The sequence below is a fragment of the Branchiostoma belcheri genome, unplaced genomic scaffold, assembly GCF_001625305.1.
Source record: "Branchiostoma belcheri isolate BF01 breed outbred unplaced genomic scaffold, Haploidv18h27 scaffold63, whole genome shotgun sequence".
In the NCBI taxonomy this organism is placed as follows: domain Eukaryota; kingdom Metazoa; phylum Chordata; class Leptocardii; order Amphioxiformes; family Branchiostomatidae; genus Branchiostoma; species Branchiostoma belcheri.
In genome coordinates this window covers 1146757-1170485 of record NW_017804276.1, presented here as the reverse complement: position 1 = coordinate 1170485, position 23729 = coordinate 1146757, and the positions used below count along the sequence as shown (strand labels likewise).

The window sequence follows — 23729 nt, the reverse complement described above, 5'->3', positions numbered from 1 at the left end:
AAAGACATTTTGACCCTGAACGGTTGAAGAAAGTCCTTTTCTTCCTAGTTGTTAAAGTTTTTCAATGTAACAATGCAACTTTGTTTCATTAAAAGTTCAAAATCTTTTAATTATAAACCAGCCTGGTATGTTGATTTCATGGCTCATATCATAATTATTATTAACATTTCCGGCCTTCATGGGGTGTCTTGACCTGTTTTTTTTGTTCGCCCTGTCGCTTCATATTTTTTCTGGAAAAATTCGAGAAACCACAAATCAAATTGGTGTGGCCTTAGCTTAAAGTCCTGAATTCTCCCATGTCTACTACCATATTCCTACAATGTATGTGTCCTGTGTTCATATTACAATTTTTTCTGTCCTGCCTTTTGACCACCTGTCATTCTATCCCAACCCATGTACTGTCAACCTGTACTGTTCAGACAAACAGAAAACATAAACCAATCAGCCACCCAAATCAATACTTCCGTACCCACAAGTACAAAAAAAATAATGATAATTTTCATGTGATTTCTTTTCAATACATGTACATATTAACCTGTACGAATATCTATGTTTTCATATTTTCACTGCCAAATCATTAACTGTACACACACAAATAGAAGATGTGTTACATACTTATATAAGGCCACACCAATTTAATTTCTTGTTTCTTGGATTTTTTCAGAAAAAATACTAAGCAACAGGGCAAAATAAAAAAAAAACAGGCCAAGGCACCCCATGATAGCCGGAAATGTTACAATATGTGATTGTGAAGTGAACATACCAGGCTTGTTTATAATTAAAACAATAGATTTTGAACTTTTAATGAAACAAAATTGCTTTGTTACATTAAAAAACAACTAGGAAGAAAAGCACTTTCTTTAACTGTTATGTCTTTCTATGAGCATTTTGTAGTTGATTTAGACGCAAAAAAAATTTTTTTTTTGCAAATCAGAAAAAAATGGACAGGGTGAAACAACAAATTAAATTGGTGTGGCCTAACATGTTAAGTACTGTACCTCAACTGTTACATCACAACACAGCAGCTTGTCTTCCTGGTCCCTACTACCTCCTGTACTGGACTTCTGAACCTCTGCATGGGAGGGTCCAGCGACCCCGTCGTGTTGATGTACGGGTACGCCGCGTTATCGCCCCCGTTCTGACTGGACACGCCCAGACTGGGAGTCCTGGAGCCTTGGTCACTACTGTTACTGTTCCCTTCGCTGGAGAAGGCACTGCTTAACTGCTGTCTTAGTGCCAAGGCTCTTTGTCGCTTCAACTCAGCCAGAGTCTGCGGAGCGCCGTTGCTTTTCGGCTTGCCCGACACCAGCTGGTACTTGTCCGACTTGAAGGCGTCCAACATGGTCCTGAGCGCGGAGTCTCGGTTCCCGTTCCGGCTCCTGTCCCCCTCCCGGTTCTCCTTGTTCTCGTCCGACACGACGCGGTTCTGAGTCGTCGGGGAAACCGTGTTGGCTGTTTCTGGGGGCTGCAGTACTGCATCGCTAGGTGGCGCTACTGCTACTGTAGGTACTGTGTTTGTAGGAGCTGCGGGCGTTCCAGGGGTGACTGCAGAGGTTACTGCACGGACAGGAGAGGAAGGTCTCTCACTGCTAGCATGAGAGGATTCAGTCCTGTGGGGAAAAGACTGTGTGTCTTGTGATGGCGTAGTGTTCTGGGGGTCCTCTGGTTCGCTGACCGTGACAGTCGGCACTCCGGGATCCACGTTTACTGTGACATCATCAATGTTTGTCTCCTCCTAGCAAACAGAAATTCACACATATGTAAATAATTTTATCAAGTTGGTAAACGATTGAATAGCAAAGTTCTTCATTTGATCACAACCATTTATTTTTATGAGCCGATGTTTCGATGACCGTCTGTCATCTTCATCAGGGCAATTCTGACTGGTTTGCTGTGCACTGACGCTAGACGCACTGTGAACGATGTAACACCTTTAGTGCACTATGTAACATCTAGCGTCAGTTCACAGTAAACCATTCAGAATTACCTTGATGAAGATGACAGTCATCGAAACATCGGCTTGTAAAAATAATCATTAATAATTTTTCTAGCCCAACTGTAAAATTTAACAAAGTCGAAAGTCAACAATCTCTCATTCATTCATTCATTCATTCATTCATTCATTCATTCATTCATTCATTCATTCATTCATTCATTCATTCATTCATTCATTCATTCATTCATTCATTCATTTCATCTATCCATTAGTCAATTTATATGTCCGTCAATCCATTCATCCATCCAATCATCCATCCATGTTCTGCAATATTGCAGATGAGTCAAAATTTTGTTCTGCAATTTAGAAACACTTTCTGCAAATACACAAGCTTCTATATTACAACATTAAGAGATAACAATGCAAATTGCAGATTGTTGGATTTTTCTTCTGCAATAGTGTAAATCTCTCTATAAAATGCAGAATGTAGATGGGTATTTGGAATACTGCAAGTTGAACACCCAAATCAGAACTGACCAGTCGTGTGTCTACTGCATCCTCCACCCGTGCCAGCAGAGCTTTCCCCTCTCCGCGGGACTCTCTTCTCATCATCTCTTCACGTTCCCGCACGCTGCTCTTACGCAGGGCACTGCTGCTCAGGTAAACAACATTGTGTCATTCATTTATTGGTTTATTTATTTGTATCAACAACAACGTAACTTGCAGCCAGGGCTCAAAATTAACGGTGTCCCGATGGCCGGTGACCACTAAAATTCAAGCTGGGACAACTAAAAAGACAATTTGGGACATTTTTTGGACAATAGAAAAATAATCAACATCGGAATGTCAGCCCTTCTTTCGTTTGGCTCCAAAAAAGGCGTCCCAAAATTTCCTGTTTACTCTGCAATTATAGCGTGCATGGAAGTCAGAACATATTATTAAGCAAAATAAAGCTGACTTCAAGTTCACTTCCTGAAAAACAGGTTGGGACAGTTAACTTTCAATTCGGGACAATTGAATTTTATTTTTGGGACAGTGCTGGGTCAATAGAAAAAAATTTTAATTTCGAGGCCTGAGCCTTGACATACAGGGCTGAATTCCAATGTTTGTTTACAACATACATGTATCAACAATTAATAGTAGGGTTATTAATACAAATTACCGTCATGACTGAATCTACAGATTAATCACTTTGGCTCAATGAGTTTAAATATTAACAATTATAATTATACCTTATATCACTCAAGGTTATTAACATAGAAGAACAGTCATCATAGATAAATAAATCATCATCATAAATCAATTCCTGGGTCACAATGAAGTAGCGGTCCATGAAACTTGTGGTACTATTACAATTTTGTGCTGTTTAGAAGGGAATTACCATGTAAGGGATTGAGCTTTTTTTGTATCAATCAAATAGTGGTGATCTGAGAATTTCTCGTTCTTCTGCCGCTCACCTTGCCATGGAGAGGCGGCAGCCAGTTTCTGAATTTTTCAGATGGCAACAGTTATCTGGAAAACTTATAACGTTATAACACAAGAAATTAGATTTCAGACTTTTTTTAGGTTTTCGTGAATGAACTGGAGGGGATTGTATGATGTAATTCAACTGTGTAATATACCATTTAATTGTGGCTCAGACTAATGTGAGTTTGAAACAATCAAACTCAGAAGTCAGCCACCCAAAACAATACTTCCATATCTAGAAGTAACAAGATTTCATTGGCCATTTTCCAACAAAATCTGTACATTTGGGGTCCTGGAGACCTGGTATTACACTCAAATCATCGGAAATTTGGTCTGGGTATGCTTTATATATCTACCAACAACAATTCAATATAATTTTTGGCATACTCCCCCATAAACTTGTATACTTTGGGACTTTTTAACTGTCTTTGGGTCACAATTTATAATATAGTTAGGGATGACTATCCACGAGTCATCTGTCTGGCATGCACAGCAAGAACCAATAGGCATGCAGCTTTCCTCTATTCTTCTTGCTGATTGGCTGTTGGGATTTGATTGGGTTAACTCTATGACCAGCTGCACATAGCCATACCAATATTGAAAGTAGGTACATGCATTGTAGTTGTAGGTATAGGTATGTCAAACTTTCCTGCTCAAGCATTGGAATGCAGGGCATAAACGCTTTTTTTACCTTGAAAATCAAGTTTGTATTATGCCAATAAAAAGCCTAATCGACAATAATGTAGGGGATAGCTATTTGACTGTTATATTCTTAGTCATTTGTCACTTCATACTACAGTTATATCGATGTAAAACATTGTTCTCCCTTGTATTTCTCCTTCTTTCCCTGCCATGTCGTAAAATGTTGTGAAGCCATGCTGAATTTGCTCCAAAGCAAATGTCGGCCTTTCTAGTTAGTGTCTGTTTTTAGAAAGGTGGGTGGGTGTGACTTGTGGTACCTTTTCCTCCTACTAGTGCTGGCACTGGAGTTTTTCCTGAGGGCGGCTCTCCACCGGTCGTGGGCCTTCCTGGCAGCAGCCTTGGTCTTCCACTCCTCCAGTCTCTTCCTGATGTTCTCATCCTCTGTCACTTCTGTTAAAGAATGTAAGGAACAACCGGCAGGTTCATGTATCTCACATTCACAATACCAGATTTTCTGCACAGGACAACTTCAGATTACCCAGACCTAAAACGAACAGTAAGAAACGTTCATTCCTGTATTGTGCAATATTGCTGTGGAACGATCTACCACATAACGTTAAGACACTGAGTAAAACTTGAACCAAGGAGGTCAAAGAATGGAACCAAATAATCATTTAAAGAAGGAACGTCAAGGTTGGAATCCTTTTTTATTGCAGCTTTTAATACTTTTAATTGCTTGATCAGCACAATCAGCAAGACTATTTAGCCTCTGCACATATATGATGCACTTACCCATGGGCGTCTCTCCCCAGTTTGTTTTTGCTTCCAAGTCAGCACCATTAGACAGCAGCAGATCTACAAGTTCTGGCTGTGGATACAAGGTATACAAAAGTTTATTTCATGCTACAAAGGAGCATTCCTTTGACTGTTACCACCTACAGAGTAGAAAAGAATAATGGCAATGGTTTCTAAACAGTTTTTAGACAGTATGATCCATAACTTTTGAGTGATGCATGTAAAATTTGGTAAACATAACTGTTTTTACTCAGTTTCTTCCTCTTCTTCTTCTTCTCCAGTGACCTCTGACCTGACCAATGACATGATTTGTTTACATCTGTCACCATAGTGACTGGTGTTGGGTTACATAATGTTGCAATTTCATGGTCTGCTCTGCTCCTGTCATCATATACTAGAAGTATGTGAATGTGCTTGAGTAAAAATTAACAGAGCAGATCATGTCCGAAGGTAAACATTATGCATTTGCTAAATGCAAATGTAACTTCTCTAGTTTTCAATGTTACATGCACCAGTACAAGCATGCAGAAATTAAATATCATTTTGATCCCTGAAGACCCTACCTGTGACCAGTAGGCTGCTGCGTGTATTGGCTGCCAGCCATCCTTGTCTCTGATGTCCACAGACACGTGGTGGTCCAACAGGAACTCTGCTACTCTCTCATAGCCATTGGCCGAGGCAATATGAAGCTGGAAACACAGTTTACATCAATTCAGTAATCTTAAAGGTTAGGGTTAGGACTTCACTTTCACAGTCACAAAACTGTTTTCGACATAACATTTACCCTTTTATTTCTTGTACATGTACATGGATCAGTTCAGCTTTGTGCGTGTCCCTGACAATGCGACTGTCAAGAACCTGGTCTAGATCTGTTGGCTCCACAGAATTCAAACCAGAAAATACTCAGTCTGACAAGCCTCATCTACTAAACAAGTGAAAGTTTAAGCTCACTAAAGAGTTACTCTACCTCTGGTTAACACAGGTTCATTGTAACGGAGAGATATTCGTAGCCCTTTTGACGAGCACAATGAACAGTTGACCACAGCTTCAAAATTTGTTTGTTTCGCATAACCGGTAAACCGCCTTTAGGCGTAACACACCAGTTTTGTACATGTACAAGATGCATAAGACCGGACTGTAAGGTTTGAACCACTCACACCGGGAAGGTCCCCTACTCTTTTCGATAAGTGTGGTGGGTTCTTTAACGTGCGTGGGGTGTGGCTCTCCCCAAACATTGGACCTCTATTTAACGTCCTATCCGAGAGACGTCCCTAACCGAAGCTAGGTACTCATTTCCACCAGAGTGCACAAGATCGGTGACAAGGCATGATTCGAACCTGCGACCCCTTGGGTGTTAGCCGAACACGCTGTCAACTGCGCCATACGACCCCACAGCTTAACATCCCGCCCCGTTTTCAGTATTGTGCATGTCGGGTGAGCTACAATAGCCAGGATTCAAGCTCCCAATCTCTTAGTCCAGAGGCTGGATGGCTAACACAGTACTCACCGGAGTGGCCCCTTCCCTGTCAGTAAACTCCAGGTCCATCCCCTGGTTAACCCTGTCCCTCAGATCGTCCAGCATGGTCTGCTCACGGCCCCCCCGCAGGCGCTCGATCTGGTCCTGGGTCACCCCGCGCTGCGCCATGACAGACTCGATGTAATCCAGCGCCGTCTCGTCCTCACAGATGTCGTACGGCATGTTCCCGTCCGCGTTCACCGCTAACACATCCGCACCACTGAAGGGAGGGAGGGAAGCAGCAACGCTTTTAACAGCAACTCAGAGAGACAATGTTTTTGTGTGGCAATTGCTATTTTGTATTGTTGTATAATTATACTATATTTTATAGTATTATGTAATGGACCACTGGAAGAATAGCTAAGCTAAATGCTAAAAGCTCATACAATCAAGTCAATGTGGCCTAACTACAACACTATGTGCCATTTAGCCTCTGGCCTCTGTACACTTGAAGTCACACAGGGCAAAACCAGTTGTGTGACAGGCTGAATACAAGCTCTAAACGGAAACTAATAGTGGCTTGAGATGTCTTACTGAGGGATGACTGCAGACGACTACTATAAGGCCACACCGACTTAATTTTATGGATGACATCCGTGCGCGCATTGATTTTCGCCTGTTCTAAAAAAAAAAGATTATGTCCTCCCAGGCTCTGGCCTGGCTCTAGGCCTGGGTAGTACATTTTATTTAGCGAAAATATGGAGCCGGTGGTAACTCTGGAGGATGGCACCCAGGCTGCCAAAGCTCCCATGACTCAAGAACTACGTACATACAGTGCCGATTCATAAATCTGGCTTGTTGTATACGTCGCTATGTATTGCCACAAATTCACAACACTAGCTTAATTCTTTGCATATTTATTTTTGGACAGAATTTTTTGTTATTCGCCCATGCACACCAGTTTGGGGGTCTTCAGAGGATGTCATCCATAAAATTAAGGCAGTGTGGCCTAACAATAGTGTTTGTTGTAGTTCGTGCTGCTCACTTGTTGATGAGGTAGCGGACCAGGTTGATGTGTCCACAGGTGGCGGCTGCGTGGAGGGGAGTCCACAGCTCACAGTCCACAGCATTCACGTTAGCACCGGCTTCTACCAACACCTTCATCATCTCCTCACTACCTTCTATACAGCACTGCACACAGGAAACAATATAGATTTAGAAAACATTACTGTTATCATCATTTCAAAACCATCATATAGTTTGGGGTGGGTAACTTGTGAGATGTATGTATATTTGTATACCAGTGTTCTAGCCACTAGCATAGGGCCCCCTATGCTATGATTTTGACCCCCTATGCTATAATTTTGACCCCTATGCTGGTTGAAAGACATGTTTTGGGAGGGAGAACCTTCATAAATCTTGCAAAATATGAAAATATAACTTAAGAATGAAGCTATAGCAAAGGGAAAACCTTAACTTCACAAAATCTGTTCCTCATTAAACAAGAAACAGTGTCTCAGGGGGTTATGAGTTTCAAAATATTTCGGCTCAATGCGCAATGCCGCAGAAAGTTGCTCTTCTGTACCTGACCCCTATGCTATGAAAAAATCCTGGCTAGAACACTGTATACTATTACAAGAGAAAAGGGTTAGGAGCTAATTATGGTATGACGTATTGTTCCCAACTATATGGTACCCAGTTATGGAGCTCTGCTAGCTCTGGTGTTCTGTCAAGTTGCTTACAATATATTTGTTTTAGAATAATTATGAATTTACTTCAGAAATGAAGTGCTAGCAAGATGTTTGTTTACCATGCACTATATTGACACATTTGAAACTAGGCAGAGGAGGATTTGTTACTCTTTCCTAAAACGGTTATTTTCCTCCCATGAGTCAATCATCATTCGCTTACTAAGATCAGACGCCTTCTACAGGAACTCTTTCTACCGACACAGTTACGATTTATTCAATTATATTACTTAATATGCATCTAGGTTATCTGTATTATTTGTATGTCTTTATAGTTTTGCATTATCTTTAAGATGTGTTGTATTTTATGGGTACTTTTTTTACCTGAAATAAAGAATAAAGAAAGAATTCTCCCTTTCTTACCTGGTGTAGGGGAGTGAGGCCATCACTGTTGGTCATATCTGGACTCACACCAGATTTCAGCAGCTCCGCAACTGTTTATCAACAAAGCACAGAAAGGCAGTGTTTTGAAAAACATAGAATTTGCTTAAGTAGTAACAGCAATTGAGAAACAGAAATTTGTTGAACTCTGCCCTTTGAGGGAAACCAACATCTTAAGCCTGGATGCCAGCCCTTTTTAGCTTTTAGTGTGCTTGGTAACTGTACCACAGACAGACTGTACCACATGCCCTTTTCCGTAAAGTGTAATCGGCCGTTTTAATTCTACTTAGAGCGTAGACAGACCGCTCTAATTCAATGTAGAGCGTAATTGGCGCATTATGCATAGAGCATATTCACCGTTTTAATTATACGTAATGCTTTGTAGCCACTTGAAATTTAACGCAAAGCGTTATCGACAGGATTCCTGAATTCAGCGTAATACGTAGCCAGCTCTCAAAATTTAGCATTAAGCGCTGTCGGGACACCCCATGCAGGCCCCCTAAAAAGGCTGGCATTCGAGCTATCAGTTCTTACCCTCTTGAACATCGTCTCTAGCTGCGGAGTCCAGAAGTGTGACCGTGTCCACAAACTTCAGTCTCTTCTTGGACTTCTCCTGCTGTTTTGGCACGTCTTTCCTCTTCTTGCTCTTCTTGTCCAGCTCCTTCTGCCGGTGAACCCACTGCTTCAGCTGCTGCGAGCGCCGCTTCTTGGCGTGAGCCAGACGATCGGAAGCACTCAGGCGCTCCAGGAGGGGCATTTCTGCCACTAGTTCCATGTGGTCTGCCATGGTCCTGTCTAACCTGATCAAACAACTGGAGCTACTCTAGGTCCTGACGGCTTCACCTGTTGAGGGGAACATCATAATTTTAGTTCCTGACTGTTGAGAGAAACATTATATTATAACTTGTTATTACATATTATTACTTAAAGGCAAAAAATGTAAATCATGATGACCTGATAAACAATTAAGCTAGTAGATGACGATCATCTCAGACTAACGATTGGTTCTCGGATTTTTTTCAGAAAAAATATGAAACGACAGGGCAAAAAGAAAAAAAAAGAAAAACAGGTCTAGGCATCCTATTAAATTATAGCTCCAAATACAACAGTAGGAGCCATGAAGTCAACACAAAAGGTTGGGTTATAACATTAAACAACGAATTTTGAACTTTTAATCAAACCACTGCATTGATAGAAGGAAAAACTGTGACAACTATAATGAAGAAATTTGGACTTTCCTCAACTGCTGGGGGCAAAATATGAGCATTTTTTACTTGATTCAGAACCAGAATCTTTTTTTTTTTTTTGCAAATCAGAAAAAAAAAAGAGGCGAATACGAGAAACAACAAATTAACTTGGTGTAGCCTAATGTATTTGTACATAATATGTCACACTGGTTATTCCCCAGAAACCGATAAAAAGTGTACAAAATCCACCCCCTCAGTATACACATAAGCCCGTCCCCTGAACATGAAAGGGACTTAAACTGTGACTGAGCCCTTTTTGACCTGTATAGACACAATATGTGGGTGTAGTAAGATTCCTCCCTTAAACTAAACAATGTTACACAAGGCCCAATGGTGTTTGGAGCCTCACCCTGTAATGCAGTACTAGATAAACTGGATGGAAACTGTGTCATCAAAGGATTGGGAGTCACAATTATGTAAACAAGTCTGGTGATCACTACAGGCAACGCTGTATAACTAAAAAGCACAATTACAATGTGCATGGTAGCAAGATATATAATTTATAACAATTAAGCATTGGACAGACAAGTCATAGTCATACAAATAATTTTCCTTTGATAGAAGAAGAAGAAGATAGGTACACTTTTCTTTCTGGTAGTGATAATGTATATTTATGAATTCAGAGAAGACCTTTATCATAGTAGTATAATTATTATGATAATATAACATCATCTTTAATTCAGGATGTTACAAAGAAATGTCGCAAATGCTAAATAGTGCTAATAATTATATTGTGTTACACCATCTGTACATATAAGCTCTACAATAGTTAAGACAGTCCAAATATTATCATAACAGAACCTCAATTATTCTCATATTTATTACATACTAACTGCCTAAATCAAACAAACAGTTATCACATCCAGAGAGTAAGACACACACTGGCTTTCAATTTCTATCAATACACAGTGTGGTCTTTACAAACATCACTACAACAACGTATTATTAGACTGATAAAAACCCCAGGTATTCATTAAACAGATTACGGTAATCCTGTTTATTTTTGGATCCTTCCCAGAAATTTGGGTCACGCACACAACATTGGAGAAAGAATTCTGTTACGTACTAAGCATGCATGGTTTTGTTCGCAATACTAAAGGCATGAACATATACAGGGCTCAAAATACTTGTTTCTGTATGCCTGCTGTGTACCGGGTGCTGGTAACATTGAAAACTACCTGCCTTTCAATAAATTTTATCCACACCACCCAAAATTTACTAATACTAAAATAATAGGAAGTACACATGTATGGGTCACACTAAAACTGTTCAGAAATCCTTGCCATTATTGCTTTAAATACTTCATAGGTATAACAGTCAATACATCTGATGAAAACCCACATACGTTGGAATTATTATTTAATGTTTATCATTGATTTTAATGTTTAGCTAAGTCTTCTGTCACAGTGGTTATTGCTTATTATCATATAGCCGGGTGGCGTAGACCAATCAGAGGCCTCCGTTACCCGTGCTTTATTCTCCGATAAACCATGGCTCAGCCGTGCGTTATTCTCCATAAACCATGGGTGAAACCATAATGATATAGGGGTACACAGCTCTTTCTGTTAATATTCATAGCAGTTTCCTGGTCAGACAAAATTATGTTTTTTTTTAAGCTTCATATAAACTAAAATGTGTGTGAGTATGAAATGTATATGTAAATAGATAGAATTTGAACGGGAGAGCAAAAACCATACTTATTTTGACACCCCTACAAAAAGTGGTATCGCCCACATCACCTGACTGAATCAGACCAGGGATCAGACGATTTATTTTTTTTGGTCCGCCATCTTGCCTTCTTGTGTCATGGAGAGTTTGCCTAATTTCTACATGGAAGAGATAACAGACGCGGATTTAGATGAGATATTTGGACCCATGGAGGTCGAGGAACAGACGCTGGAAGCTACACCGGAGACAGAGGTCAGCAGGGTGCGTTTCGCGTGTCTGAACGAACAACAACTTGTGCTACAAGTCGGTACCGTACGAACGTGTTGATTTTTGTCCCTCCCCCATCTTTGTTATCAATTGGAATTGGCAGACGCCAGCTGAGTTGGACGCCAGGCAGAGCGCGTCTGTGAGCGGCTGTGATTCATGCCGTCCGCCATCCCGCTCCCTTATCTCGAGTATTTCCTGTCTGTGCTTTCGTATAGTTCCCGTTACCCACCAACAAGTCAGTGTAGGGTTCCCGTTCTTCCTGTGCAGACGACAGAGCTCCTGTAGGGTGAGTTTTGTGCTACAAGTCGGTACCGTCCGAACGTGTTGATTTTTGCCTCCCCCATCTTTGTTATCAATATTTTTTTTCCGCGGGACGCGTGTAAAGTTGTAAACTATATTTATTGTAAAATGATCTCCATATTTATTTTTAAAGTACAAACCATGATTATAATATTTTGGAATGTATTGTTATGTAAATATTAAAGGTTTAATGTTTTGAACAGGAATTGTGTTGATTCATTGTGTCAGTTTGGATAGGCTATATGATAATAACGTTAATGCACCGCCTTTTCCTCGGTGTATATGGTGTCATAAATGCATGGTCAGCTGCTATAACCACCTCATAAACCGCCTCGTTCGCTTCGCTCACTCGGTGGTTTATTCGGTGGTTATAGCAGCTGACCATGCATTTATGACACCATATACACCTCGGGGCGGTGCATTAACCCTTTAATACTACGTTTAAAGGCTTACCTAGTGGAGCTTTTTAGCAATGTACTGTACACCATGATAGTAATTTCAGCTGATAATTTCAGCTACTGTATGTTTTGTACAATGTGTACTTGTATTTTGTATTGAAAATAAACCATTCATTCATTCACATATGCCTACGTGTATATTATAATCTCAGTACAAGGCCCAGTGCAGGTTAGATACAGGTACACAATAAAAATACCTGCAGAACTCCAACTTAACCTACACTTACACTAACCTGTATATATGCAGATGGCATTTTTGGGCCCACTTAGACAACATTTGGTAGGACAGGAAACGTATGGATCAAAAACAAGCTGTTTTTTCTTCTGTTTAAAAAAATCAATAATCAGCAATGTGTAGATTATACTCAGAGTATAGAACAAATTCAACATCAGATGATTAGAGAATAATTTAAGAACTACGTGTCCTAAACTGGGCTTGCCTGCATAAATTATAACTATGATTTTGGAACACATTTGATGGTCATTGTCAATGTGACACCTGCTAATTATAAATGTCATGTCATGGTTAGAAACATGTTAGAGTCGCTAGGCATGGCGGAAAAACACTTGTTTACAAAGGGCAGGACTGTGCAAGGGGAAAGGGCAGCATTCTTTTCTTCTTAGTCACATAAGATATGACTACAAACAATATGGGTTAAAGTGCTGTGACCTTAATAGGATCTTAATTACACATTGAACTTCAACCAAACAAAAACCTGCATGACTGAACTAGATACATGGTCAGTTAGAAGACCTTCACAGTTGGTACTCAATATGTCAGTTTGTAATAAAAAAATCCCCCATCTCAGTGTACAAAATACTTTTTTGAACCAGGTTGCCAGCAAAAATTAGGTTGCCCATCAGAATTTTAGGTTGCTCCACCTGTAAGTTACTACTTTCCTAAAATTAAGTAATGTTACATACATAAGCCTTTGACAATATTTCTTAGTAACAGCCTTTAGTTAACTGATACTAGTAATAGCCATTAATACCTAAAATTAAAAAGCATCTGCCGGATACATGCAGTGGTGCAAGCCAAGTGGGCATGATTTGGGGGGGGGGGCATTTTTAAAATTCAGGTACTAGCACACTGGGCTACCTAGGTTCAAAAATAGGTTGCCCAAAGTAAAATTTGGTGCCCGGGGCAACTCCAGGGCAACCAGGTATTTTGCACGCTGCATCTCCAATATTGGATTTCAAAAATAGTTCATGGCAATTATTGCCTGACAATATAGCCATTTTGAGTCTTTGACCTTGCACTGGCCTTTTGGTATCATTGTTCAAAGTTCAGATATGTTCAAGTTACATTTAACACCTATGTGGCATTCAGCACAAATGGACATGTTCTTATACCTCATTGACCTGCCAAAGTTCACCAATGAAAGACAGTGAAGAACAATTAGTACTTACAATACCGGCCCTTCTAGCTGTCAATTTAAAATGCTTATTGGTACAGAATAATAATACATTTTACGAGTGACTAAACACGGGTCTTGAAATACTGGGAGCATGGTTGCACTTAATTATAAGTGCAGGTAAAACTGGGGCTGTGCAGGTATTTTTGATGTCTACCAGCTGCACCAGTCCATGTACTGGGTTTACATATTGCGTATACAAAATGTTTCATTAGCTCATTGACCACCACTGCATGTATGAAGTACAAAAGAAAAAAGAACAATTGCTACTGAACAGCTTTTAACTTGTAATCCATACTTTCAAAATTCTGAGTGGTGCATGTAATTTATCACATGCAGGTAATCTATGTTATGGTAATTAAAGGTCACAAAACCCCAAATCTAAGTGAGAGACTCAGTATTAACTTAACAGTTATTTAACCCTGCTTTTACACTTGTGTTTGCTACTTCCAAAAGTGAAAGTACACCTAATACTCAAAGATTTACGGCAATTATGGCGTCCTTTTTGGACAGGTGCGTACTCGAGCCGACGACTTGGCCTCTGTAGTCATGTTACACTTGTCCTTACATGGGGCAAGTTGATGAATGTGAACAAACACGGGGGAAGTCACAAGACTCCCAACTTCAAGGCAAGTCAAATGGATGTCAAGGCTTCATACAGAAGTTATGTGTTTGTGGGAGGGTGTTACTAGCCTCCTATGCAGACCTTCTGAATCTGAGTATATGTATTACTAAATCTATGACTTTTTTTCTGGTTTCTGCTGTTTTCTGATCCCTCATTAGCCAAGTCTTATCAGTAGACCAACCAAGTAGGTCTGCTTCTTTTTGGCTATGATTTTTTATGGGAATCAAATACAGGTTTTAAGCTAATGCCATATGTCTGATTTTTTTTTCTATGAAATCCTCTAAAAAAACACAGGAAATTCCATTTCAGAAGGTTCCTTTTTTCAAAAATTCCCGGGGGAGAAGACCCCAGCACCCCCCCCCCCCAGGAACCTCGCTCCTTCCGCGCTGGCTGGTCCCTCAACTTCAAGCAGTGGGAAGAAACCGCCATTCAAAATCATGGCTACGGGCATGCACCTAGAAGGTCTGTGCAGGTGGCTATAGCTAGAAGGGTGTGTAATTTAATTGATTGACTACCATTTCCATGAAGGAACGTAAATTCAGCCTGGAATGGTACTTAAACTGTTGTGTTACATTTATGGTCACAACACAACAGACTAAGTTAAAGTACTTATGGCTGCATCTTTTATAACATCATGTTGACTACAAACAGTCTGTTCTTGCTGGCCTGCCAACAATCGCTGTGTCATTCACACGAACGTTCCATCATATGCTCAATGATTGCAATACGTACAATAGAGTATATAATATTATATGATATAGTCATTGCGATTCATGGTTCAGGCACTGCCAGGCTTGGCATCAGTTCAGTTCAGTTCAGTTAATCGGGCTTGGCATCTTCTACTAAGTTCTAGCATAAATTCTGACTAATGCTGACTTACAAACAAGTTTCTGCATCATACACAGACAGGGTTACATTCCAACCTACGCAGTGTTCCCTCCCTTCCTCCCAGGAGATACTGTAAAATCTTGAAATGTTCGCAGTGGATTTATTTTTAGGGTGACCCTTCCTCTACAACTTCATGACAAGTATGCATTTATGTTGTATATCCTGTCATTACTCCCTGGGGGAAGGGGACGAAAGACAAAACACTTCAACCTGAGTGGAAAGCTCCAAAAACACGAGTGAAGCAGTGACCTGGATCCTACCTCTGCTTGGAGGCTCTGTGTAACAGAAGACGACATCCTGTAATACGCAGTAATCGTGACAGTTAAAGGATCAGCAGTCTACATCCTGTCTACAAGGAACGTGAAAGTCTTTAAGACGGAAACAGCAACTCTCACGTAATCCAAGCCTGGATACCAGCCTAGACTGTTTCCAGGGCCTACACAGACCAGCTCCTCAGCTCAAAAGCTATTAGACATGCCCCCCCGAGGAAATTTTACCACAGACACAAACTTCAAATCATTCTAACACTTATCTTCTATACACACATTGAATTGTCTACTTTACCTGCTATGTAATCTAAGCAGTGATTTAAGATTATGTAAAGACACTTCACCTAAGTAACAAGTTGTAGCTGTTAATACAACAAGATAAGGAAGTGATAAGAAATGATGTACATAATATGCTTACCTATCAGAAATTGTCTTAGTTTTTCATTTCCTTATTTCCTTTTGTTCAAAATATTATCAGTGGTTTCAGGGATCCTTTCCCTTCGATGCTCACCTGAGAATTTATATAATCATTTCACAATTTTCATTTAATCTTTAAGGCTAAATGCTGGCTTATGATAATTTTTCTTCTAGCATAATCATGTCAAATTTGGAACATTTGATATCTCCAAAAGATGTCAGAAGTATATAGTTATGTTTCCGTAGCCTTTTGGTAGCTTACGTAAGTTCCCTGGGAATTGTGCTAGCAAACCAAACCCAACTAAACACCATCTTAAGCCTGATATTTATCATTTTCTAAAGGTAATTACTTCCTGAAAGACTGCCATTGTTGCTGTACAGCTTATCTCCAGTAGGGTAACCCCTTTTAGGCCGTCCTGCATGGTCATGCATGTCAAATCAGCCAGGCCGATATGCTTAAAGGTATCCAATGCAGTTTTTAGGGCTTGGAAACCAGATATCTAAAAGTCAGTATTCTAGTCACTTATTTTACGTTGATACTACATTATCCCAATGTATATTGACCCTCATGGAGCAAAAACACCCAAAATTCTGACAGAAAATAGTTACTGGAAGGGCCCTGGGCTGATTTTTAGGGTACCACCCATAAAATAAAGGACTCATCTTGGGGCTTGTTTCTGCAGTTTTAAATACCCAAAGTATGTAATACTGATTGAAATGTGCTAATTAGTGTGAAGCAGTATGTGTCAATATCATAAAGATAGCCTTATTCAGAATATTTCCAGTTTTGCTACTCTGAAATCACATTGGATGCCTTTAACTATAGGTCTATCATAGCCAATGATGAGTGGACAAGGGGTTTTCACGTTGGGGGGGGGGGGGCAACCTAAACCTAAAAAGAAAATAATGATCATTTTGCAATAGTTGAAATAGTCTATTTTGCATATCATATGAAAATTGCTACATTTTTCGTTGCATTACTTTATCCAAAAAAACTTCTTATATCATCATCATCTACTGTGTTCTGCGTCTACGTATACAGTCGTGTGGATATGTAGCGTTACGTCCTATATATTCCTCTATTAATGTCCTTGGTTGATAACTCTGGTACTTGAAGGCATGGCTATTCCTTGTTCTCTTCTGGGCTGGTATTTGGTCCTTAGTAATTGGACGTCCACCAGTTTATTAGTCATGATAATAAACATATATAACAACAGGCATATAAACTCCTTACACTGTACAAACACAGCACTATGGCAGTACCTTCTTTACTTCTCGTTGCGTCGTTGGGAAACAAACTTACGAAGTTGCAAATAATTATGACTGTCATTTTGGTCAGATCTTATCAAGGAGAGTTCAAGCCTTGAACAGTCGACTTTACCTACGAATACCTTGCCAGGACTCGGACATGTAAAGCTGTTGCTTCATCCCAAGGTCAATACCACAAGAGCTAACACACTGCGACACAAACACACCACGCATTGTGGGACAAGGTCCACACAAAAAGCACCACCATGCAAACTTGTCGGCTCGATATATCGACTATTCGAGCGCCCCCCTCCCCCATAGCCTACCTTGTCCTAGCGGTCCCTGTGTCCGATATTTCTTCCTTAGCTTCCAACAAGTGGTTGCAATTACAATCTTCACCGTCTCGTAGTCTCCTTCTTATCCTTCCTACGTTGACAAGACGCATAGTTCCTCCATGATGTACTTCCTTGAACATTCATGGAAGGAGCCTGGCTGTGGGGTTTTTGTGTCAGATTCAGACGACAGCCTACGGGACACCTGAGGTAAACCAACTGTGTCCACTTCCCTCCCACCCCTCCGGTGTCATGAATATTCATGAGCTGTCTCATGAATATTCATGAAGGCGTTACCACTTCACGTGCACAGGTGTGTGAGGAATCGGATAAACGTTACTGTAAACACCGTAAAACTCTGTACTTAAAAAAACGGACCTCTTGAATTGTGTCTTGAGACGACCTGGCGACATTCCTGACAGCAATGTTATGTCTTGTTCGTGATGTTGTGGTAGAAATTTTCCATGAAGGAAGGAAAGGTCTCCCATGCTTCTTGTGCAGAGCGTAGGGTGGTGCCCATATCCATTTCTAATTTTCCATGGGGGCAGTTCAATAGTATGGGGGTGGGGTAGCGTTACTGTATCAATCATTGATAAACTATGAATGGGAACCCTATTGAATGGGGAAAGATACGGGGATGGATTACATTCCCCCTTTTGTTACGCAAAAGCTAAGTCCATTATTTTAGCGTCGAGATCTAACGTTAACGTTTATAATAAGTAGCGGTTAGACGGTATGCTCGGAACGTTTTGCTCAAGTTGGCTCAAAATTTACTACAGATCTTACGGGGCAATGTAATTTCACGGCAATAACGATATAAGAGCGCCATCTATGAAGGAACAGTATCATTTCATCAATGAGCTTCAAAAGAAATAAGAAAAAGGAAACGTAGCTGTCCACTGTCCGAATGCAGTAAAATTTTAATTAGGCCACAACAAGTAAAAGTTTTATGGATGACATCAGCGCGCGCATTAATTTTTGCCTGATTTTGGGGGGGAAACGAGAAATTTTGTTGCCTTCTGACAGTGGTCAACATGCCGAAAATGGGTAAAGATGTCAGTTGCCATGCCGGAACGTGGATGGCAGATAACTATGAAGAGAGGAGACAAGAAAAGGCTCTGATTTAATGTTTTGTTTCTTACTTCGATGCAGTGATATGCCAGAGATGTAATGCTGACTCAGTGACTGTGTATATGTGATGTTCCCACTGAATAAAAACCATTTGTACAATGATTGAGTCAAAATTTTAACATGTAGGAACCTTGTTTTTTTTTTCGGTTTGCCTTGTTGTTGTTGTTTTTTTTTCTTCTTTTTTTGCCCGTTCGCATTAGATTTGGAGTCTGCGGAGGATGTCATCCATAAAATTTACATGCTGTGGCCTTATGTTTCATAAAATATATTTAGCCCCGGTGTCATTTTTCCGTGACTGCTTTGCTATTGCTTCAATAAAACTCTTCATAAAGACCATAATAAGTTAAATAACCCCAATCCGTGCAATGGCCAAGTGAGTATAGTACGTTTATGTAAACAGAGAGCATGCCACATGGAGTAGAAGCGCTAAATATAACATTGCCCATTACATAAACATACTGTGGGGGTATTTCTGGATGTACCAAAATACATCGGGGGTCAGTCCGTGCGTAAGTGGCCAGAGTTCAGGTATGGCTGCTATGCTTGAGCGGACATAGTGGGAGGGTCGGACCAAGTATTCTATCCGGATTTATCATGTAAGTGACCATAATTAACGGTTAGAAGTATGCTGGGAAAGGTCAATATTACTGAGGCAGAGTTCAAGTTTAAACTGTTGGTTGTTGTTTGAAGTTTGTGCTTTTGCGAAAGTTGCTTCGTTTCCGACATCGTTTGGTGTGTCAGACCTTCGCCCAGTTATCTATGGTCATATCTCCAAGCAGATGCAGCGTTATCTGTTGTATATATTGTAGTGGGTCTTTTGTGGTCTTTTCTTGGTCTATACGCCTCTCTATAGTGATGCACTGTTTTCTATTCACCTGGACCACCATGGATGATTAATGTGTTTACTACGTTGATAGATAAGTTTTCTAGATAGCTGTTAAGCGTGTATGTAAATAATAGTTAATGTATTTTATGTAAAGGACTCCAGGAAGAATAGTGATGTATTGTCACTATTATGGGAGCTTCCTAAATAGACAAACAAACTTTACACAGAAATACCGCAGAAAAGCAACAAAACATTCTACCAGACCCAGTTACATCTCTTGGAGATCATATACAGTACATGGCCGTTATGATGTTATGGCATATTGTGTCTTCTTTGCGTAAAATATTTCTATACAGAGGGTGCATGCATGTTATTGTTGTTATCTATTGAATATAAAACTATGTACGGTACGATGTGTTTTATGTATAACATCCAAGAAAGGTAAAGCAGAAGTAGTAATGATTTGTCTGTAGCAAAACAAGTGCAGTGACTTCAATTGTCATTTAATACAGGGTGTATTGTCTTTTTTTCGCACAGGCATTTTAATGCTATTCTCTGTTCATCGCCCACCCCTATCTCAACACAGATGGACTAGGTTTGTGATCAAACTATGGCGTACTACCGAGTCAACGACCACCTATACTTCAGCAACGCCGTTTCTGCGCGAGATCTCGACAAGTTGTTGTACCTCAAGATAACGTGCATCATCAACGCCACCCAGCGCCAGCAGAGCGCACAGCACCCGTCCATCGACTTCCACCGCATCTCCGTGGCCGATTCTCCTCAGGAAGACATCCTCAAGCACTTGGACAGGGCTACGAACATAATCCACGAGACGGCTAGGAGAAGCGGTCGGGCGCTGGTCCACTGTAAGTCCGGAGTGAGTCGTGCGGCGACTATATGCATCGCTTACGTCATGAAGTATCAGAATTTGTCACTGCGGGAGGCTCATGACGTCGTGCGCAAAGCACGCTGGGCGATCCGGCCAAACGACGGTTTCTGGGAGCAGCTGATGACGTATGAAAAGCGACTGAGACACACGAACAGCGTGGAGTTTATCACTATACAGTCTCTGAGACTACCCAGCGTCTACCGACAAGAGTACAGCAATATGAACCAATTGTAAAGCGTTCTTCGGAATGGAAATATGTACGATATTGCTCTTTTTTTTCATCTCAAAATCCCCACAATACAGAAATACTGCATAAGTTGGTTTTATAGACAGTAAGTTAAAATGTATGTTTGTTTTTCTGTCGTCATCCAATAGTTAGGTTGTTTGTTAATTTTCTACCGTTATTATTATTGGTGCATTGTATCTTTATGGTTTATTTTTGTTTTGTGAGTAGACAACCTCTATGGGTGATTTGTATCATCTGGTTTCTTTTCCCTCCGTTTTATTCCATGGCAAATTCAAATAAACAACGATAAAAATGTTAGACAATAGTGTTAAAACTATCCTAACCGTCTGCCTCCGGTTTAGTCCTTTCCTTGGTGCTGAAACGCCGTCACCTGAAGGCCCGATCTTAAACGTTGTACGATCATTGTACGATCATTGTACGATCGCATACAGGACATTTGGGAGATAGCCGTGCGTGTGCGTGTGTGTGTGTGTCCTGAAAAATTTGACTGCCCTGTTAGGCCACACTGACTTAACTTAATGGATAACATCCTATAATGACCCCCAAACTAGTGCACGCAAAGCAATTGAAAAAATCCGGCCAAAAATAAAAATGCTGATAAACCACAGAAATACAAAGCTCGTATTGTGAATTTGTGGTAGTACGTAGAGACATTTGCGACAAGCCGGCACATGCTGGCTTTTTGCGGAATTTATGAATCGGCACTGTGCGTATGTACTAAGTTCTTGAGTCGTGGAGCTTCAGTAGTCTTGGTGCCATCCTCCATAGTTACCACCGGCCGACTCCCTACTGTCGCTAGATACAATGGACTAAAGAGGATGGCACCCAGACCAGGGGCTCGGAGGATGTGATCTTTTTTTTTCTACTTTTTTTGTGAGAACAGGCGAAAATCAATTTGCGCGCGGATGCCATCCATAAAATTAAGTCAGTGTGGCCTTACGGAAAAGACAGCCCTATTATTCGACGTTTGGTTCTGTCACAATGTGCTTGAAAACACTGCGACATCAAAATTATTGTACAATGTGTCGGGGTTGTGTGGCGTAGCAGCAGAGTGCTCGACTCGGAACCAAGAGGTCCCGGGTTCGAGTCCTGACACGCCACCGATCTTGTGCCCTTGGGAAAGGCACTTTACACGACTTTTCTCACCTAGCTCAAGTGAGAATGAGAATTGTCCTGCCCTGTATTTCCTCCGCGTTGGTGGCGGTACAAATAAGTTGATATAACTTGAGAGTGCCGTCACCAGGTCTAGTCACGAATTGGTGGAATAAACAAAATTATTGTAAGATGAACGTGACAGTGCCACAAAGGGCAAAGAGTTAACACCAGCGATCAGCGCCAGAAGCTATGCCACAGCTAATTCTTCTGAGTTCTGACTTATCACATTCATATTCTTCACAACAACACCATCTTTTAATCGATCATCCATAAAGCTTTCACATACAGAGTGACCTGACGTGCCTTATCAATTATTTATAACACGAAATTAAACCGTTGTTCTTTAAACTGCTCGGTAACGTTACAATGAAGGCGTATATATGCTTCTGCCTATTCAGTGTCTTACAGTGTGACAGTGTGTTTTCAAGTTTTAAAACAGCAATTTGATAACCGAAGAACATGACGCCGGGACGATGGGGTGTTTTCGTTCTGGTGGTGTGCCTGGCTGTCTGCTCTTTTCTCCTGCAATTTCGCCACACGATTTACAGTTGGAACCTCGTACATGCGAGACAGGCAGAGAATACAGCCTCTACCAGGTGAATTCTTGAATTTTTTTTGTTCATAATCTCGTCGTTTCGTGGAAAGAAATGTCTGTATTTCCTCTATGCGTGTTATAGAATCCTATGAAGATCATATTCATATGTATTATGTAGAATTCAACAAACACATGTTCAAATAGTCTAATAGAAGGGCTGCAAATGGACACTAGCACATCCAGGGGTGCCATAGTATACAGTGCAATTTTACGGAATACAGTACAATCGTACTAATGCAATCGTATTAGTATACAATACAATTTTACTAGTATACAGTGCACTTTTACTAGTAAAATTGTACTGTATACTAATACGATTGTACTGTATTCCGTAAAATTGCACTGTATACTCTGGCACCCCTGACATCCCCGATATCTTATCTGACTCGGTCGTTTGGACATGTATCACTAATGTGTCACAGGAGTTGAGGTTTGACCCAGTAACGATTGTTTGTGGGTCGTATGACCCAGTGGTTCGGGTAGTAAGCTGTATTGAGAGCTGTAAGCTGACACAGTGTATCGAGAGGGCGTTGGTTCGTATCCTTGCATTCCTGGCTAAGGCCATATTGATTTGATTATATTGATGACATCCTCTGGGAACCCCAAAACTGATGTGAGCGTGCGAATAAAAAATCTTGGCAAAAAAAATTGCTTTTATTATGAAATCTACGTGGTTAAGAAGGTTGAACTAATGACAAAGAGTATGGTATGGCAAATAATCTACTCTTCAAATTCAATTCTTTACATCTTTTTTGTCTTTTTCGTTTGAGTTTGGCATTATACGACATTGGTATCGTTTTCCAATATCTTTTTTTTTTTGCATCTTACGGTATATATTTGCTTATTGTTTTGTACGATTTACAGTTTGGTTGAAAACTATTTTCTTTGAAACGGCCAAAAATTCATGCGCGCGCGCGGATGTCATCCATATTATAAAATCAACATGGCCTAAACGATGTGTCCTTTACACCTCACTCCACCCAGGTGTAAAATGATGCGTATCTGACTTCAAGGTAGGTATAAGGTGGTGGAAGGAGAACGGTGGCCTTTTGTACTTAACTTGTTCAATGAAATTAAGATTACTCCAGAATGGGCATCTTATGATAATAAGGACCATTTTGGCTTGTTGCTTGGTCTTTTTTTTTCCAACATGCAAAAATACAATACATTGTGGTGACGCACTGAAGCAAAATGCTTATATTCACGTCACCGCTAGACATGAAATAGAAATTACATCACAAAACATGGGTATCGTCCAGGTAACAAGAGAACAGAGTTTAGCTATTAACCCTTCCTAGACCGGGCTTTTTTTGACCGGACCGGG

The 23729-nt window shown here is 40.5% G+C and overlaps 3 protein-coding genes across 5 annotated transcripts in view; 2 read left to right on the top strand and 1 right to left on the bottom strand.

The window, feature by feature from the left end:
* Nucleotides 1–998: 998 nt before the first annotated feature.
* Nucleotides 999–17811, bottom strand: LOC109483267 (protein phosphatase 1 regulatory subunit 16A-like). The gene is made up of 10 exons (XM_019786260.1): nt 17554–17811; nt 8960–9268; nt 8408–8478; nt 7342–7487; nt 6348–6576; nt 5404–5529; nt 4838–4913; nt 4363–4495; nt 2474–2588; nt 999–1735 (listed from the first exon to the last, which is right to left on the bottom strand). Exons 2-10 carry the CDS (start codon nt 9210–9212, stop codon nt 1007–1009), a joined length of 1878 nt encoding a protein of 625 aa, XP_019641819.1. The 5' UTR covers nt 9213–9268; nt 17554–17811; the 3' UTR covers nt 999–1006.
* A 37-nt stretch (nt 17812–17848) lies between these two features.
* LOC109483224 (dual specificity protein phosphatase 21-like) lies at nt 17849–20893 on the top strand. Of its 3 annotated transcripts, none has more exons than XM_019786204.1 (2): nt 17849–17872; nt 20103–20893. In XM_019786204.1, exon 2 carries the CDS (start codon nt 20127–20129, stop codon nt 20640–20642), a length of 516 nt encoding a protein of 171 aa, XP_019641763.1. In that variant the 5' UTR covers nt 17849–17872; nt 20103–20126; the 3' UTR covers nt 20643–20893. The 3 variants fall into 3 exon arrangements, with proteins under 3 accessions (XP_019641763.1, XP_019641761.1, XP_019641762.1); XM_019786202.1 differs by lacking the exon at nt 17849–17872 and adding an exon at nt 19196–19286; XM_019786203.1 differs by lacking the exon at nt 17849–17872 and adding an exon at nt 19204–19286 and having other exon boundaries at nt 20054–20893.
* A 1376-nt stretch (nt 20894–22269) lies between these two features.
* The window catches only part of LOC109483200 (galactose-3-O-sulfotransferase 2-like), a 5048-nt gene continuing 3588 nt past the window's right edge, over nt 22270–23729 (top strand). Inside the window, exon 1 of the mRNA XM_019786181.1 lies at nt 22270–22406. Within this exon, the coding sequence (XP_019641740.1) occupies nt 22270–22406 (137 nt within the window). The remainder of the gene's footprint in view (nt 22407–23729) is intronic.

Coding starts and splice junctions, on each gene's coding strand:
- LOC109483267 (XM_019786260.1), bottom strand. CDS start 9,212: ATGGCAGACCACATGGAACTAGTGGCAGAAATGCCCCTCCTGGAGCGC. Junction 8,479..8,959: donor TAGAGACGATGTTCAAGAGG/GTAAGAACTGAT, acceptor GTTGATAAACAG/TTGCGGAGCTGCTGAAATCT. Junction 4,496..4,837: donor CTGGGGAGAGACGCCCATGG/GTAAGTGCATCA, acceptor ATTCTTTAACAG/AAGTGACAGAGGATGAGAAC.
- LOC109483224 (XM_019786204.1), top strand. CDS start 20,127: ATGGCGTACTACCGAGTCAACGACCACCTATACTTCAGCAACGCCGTT.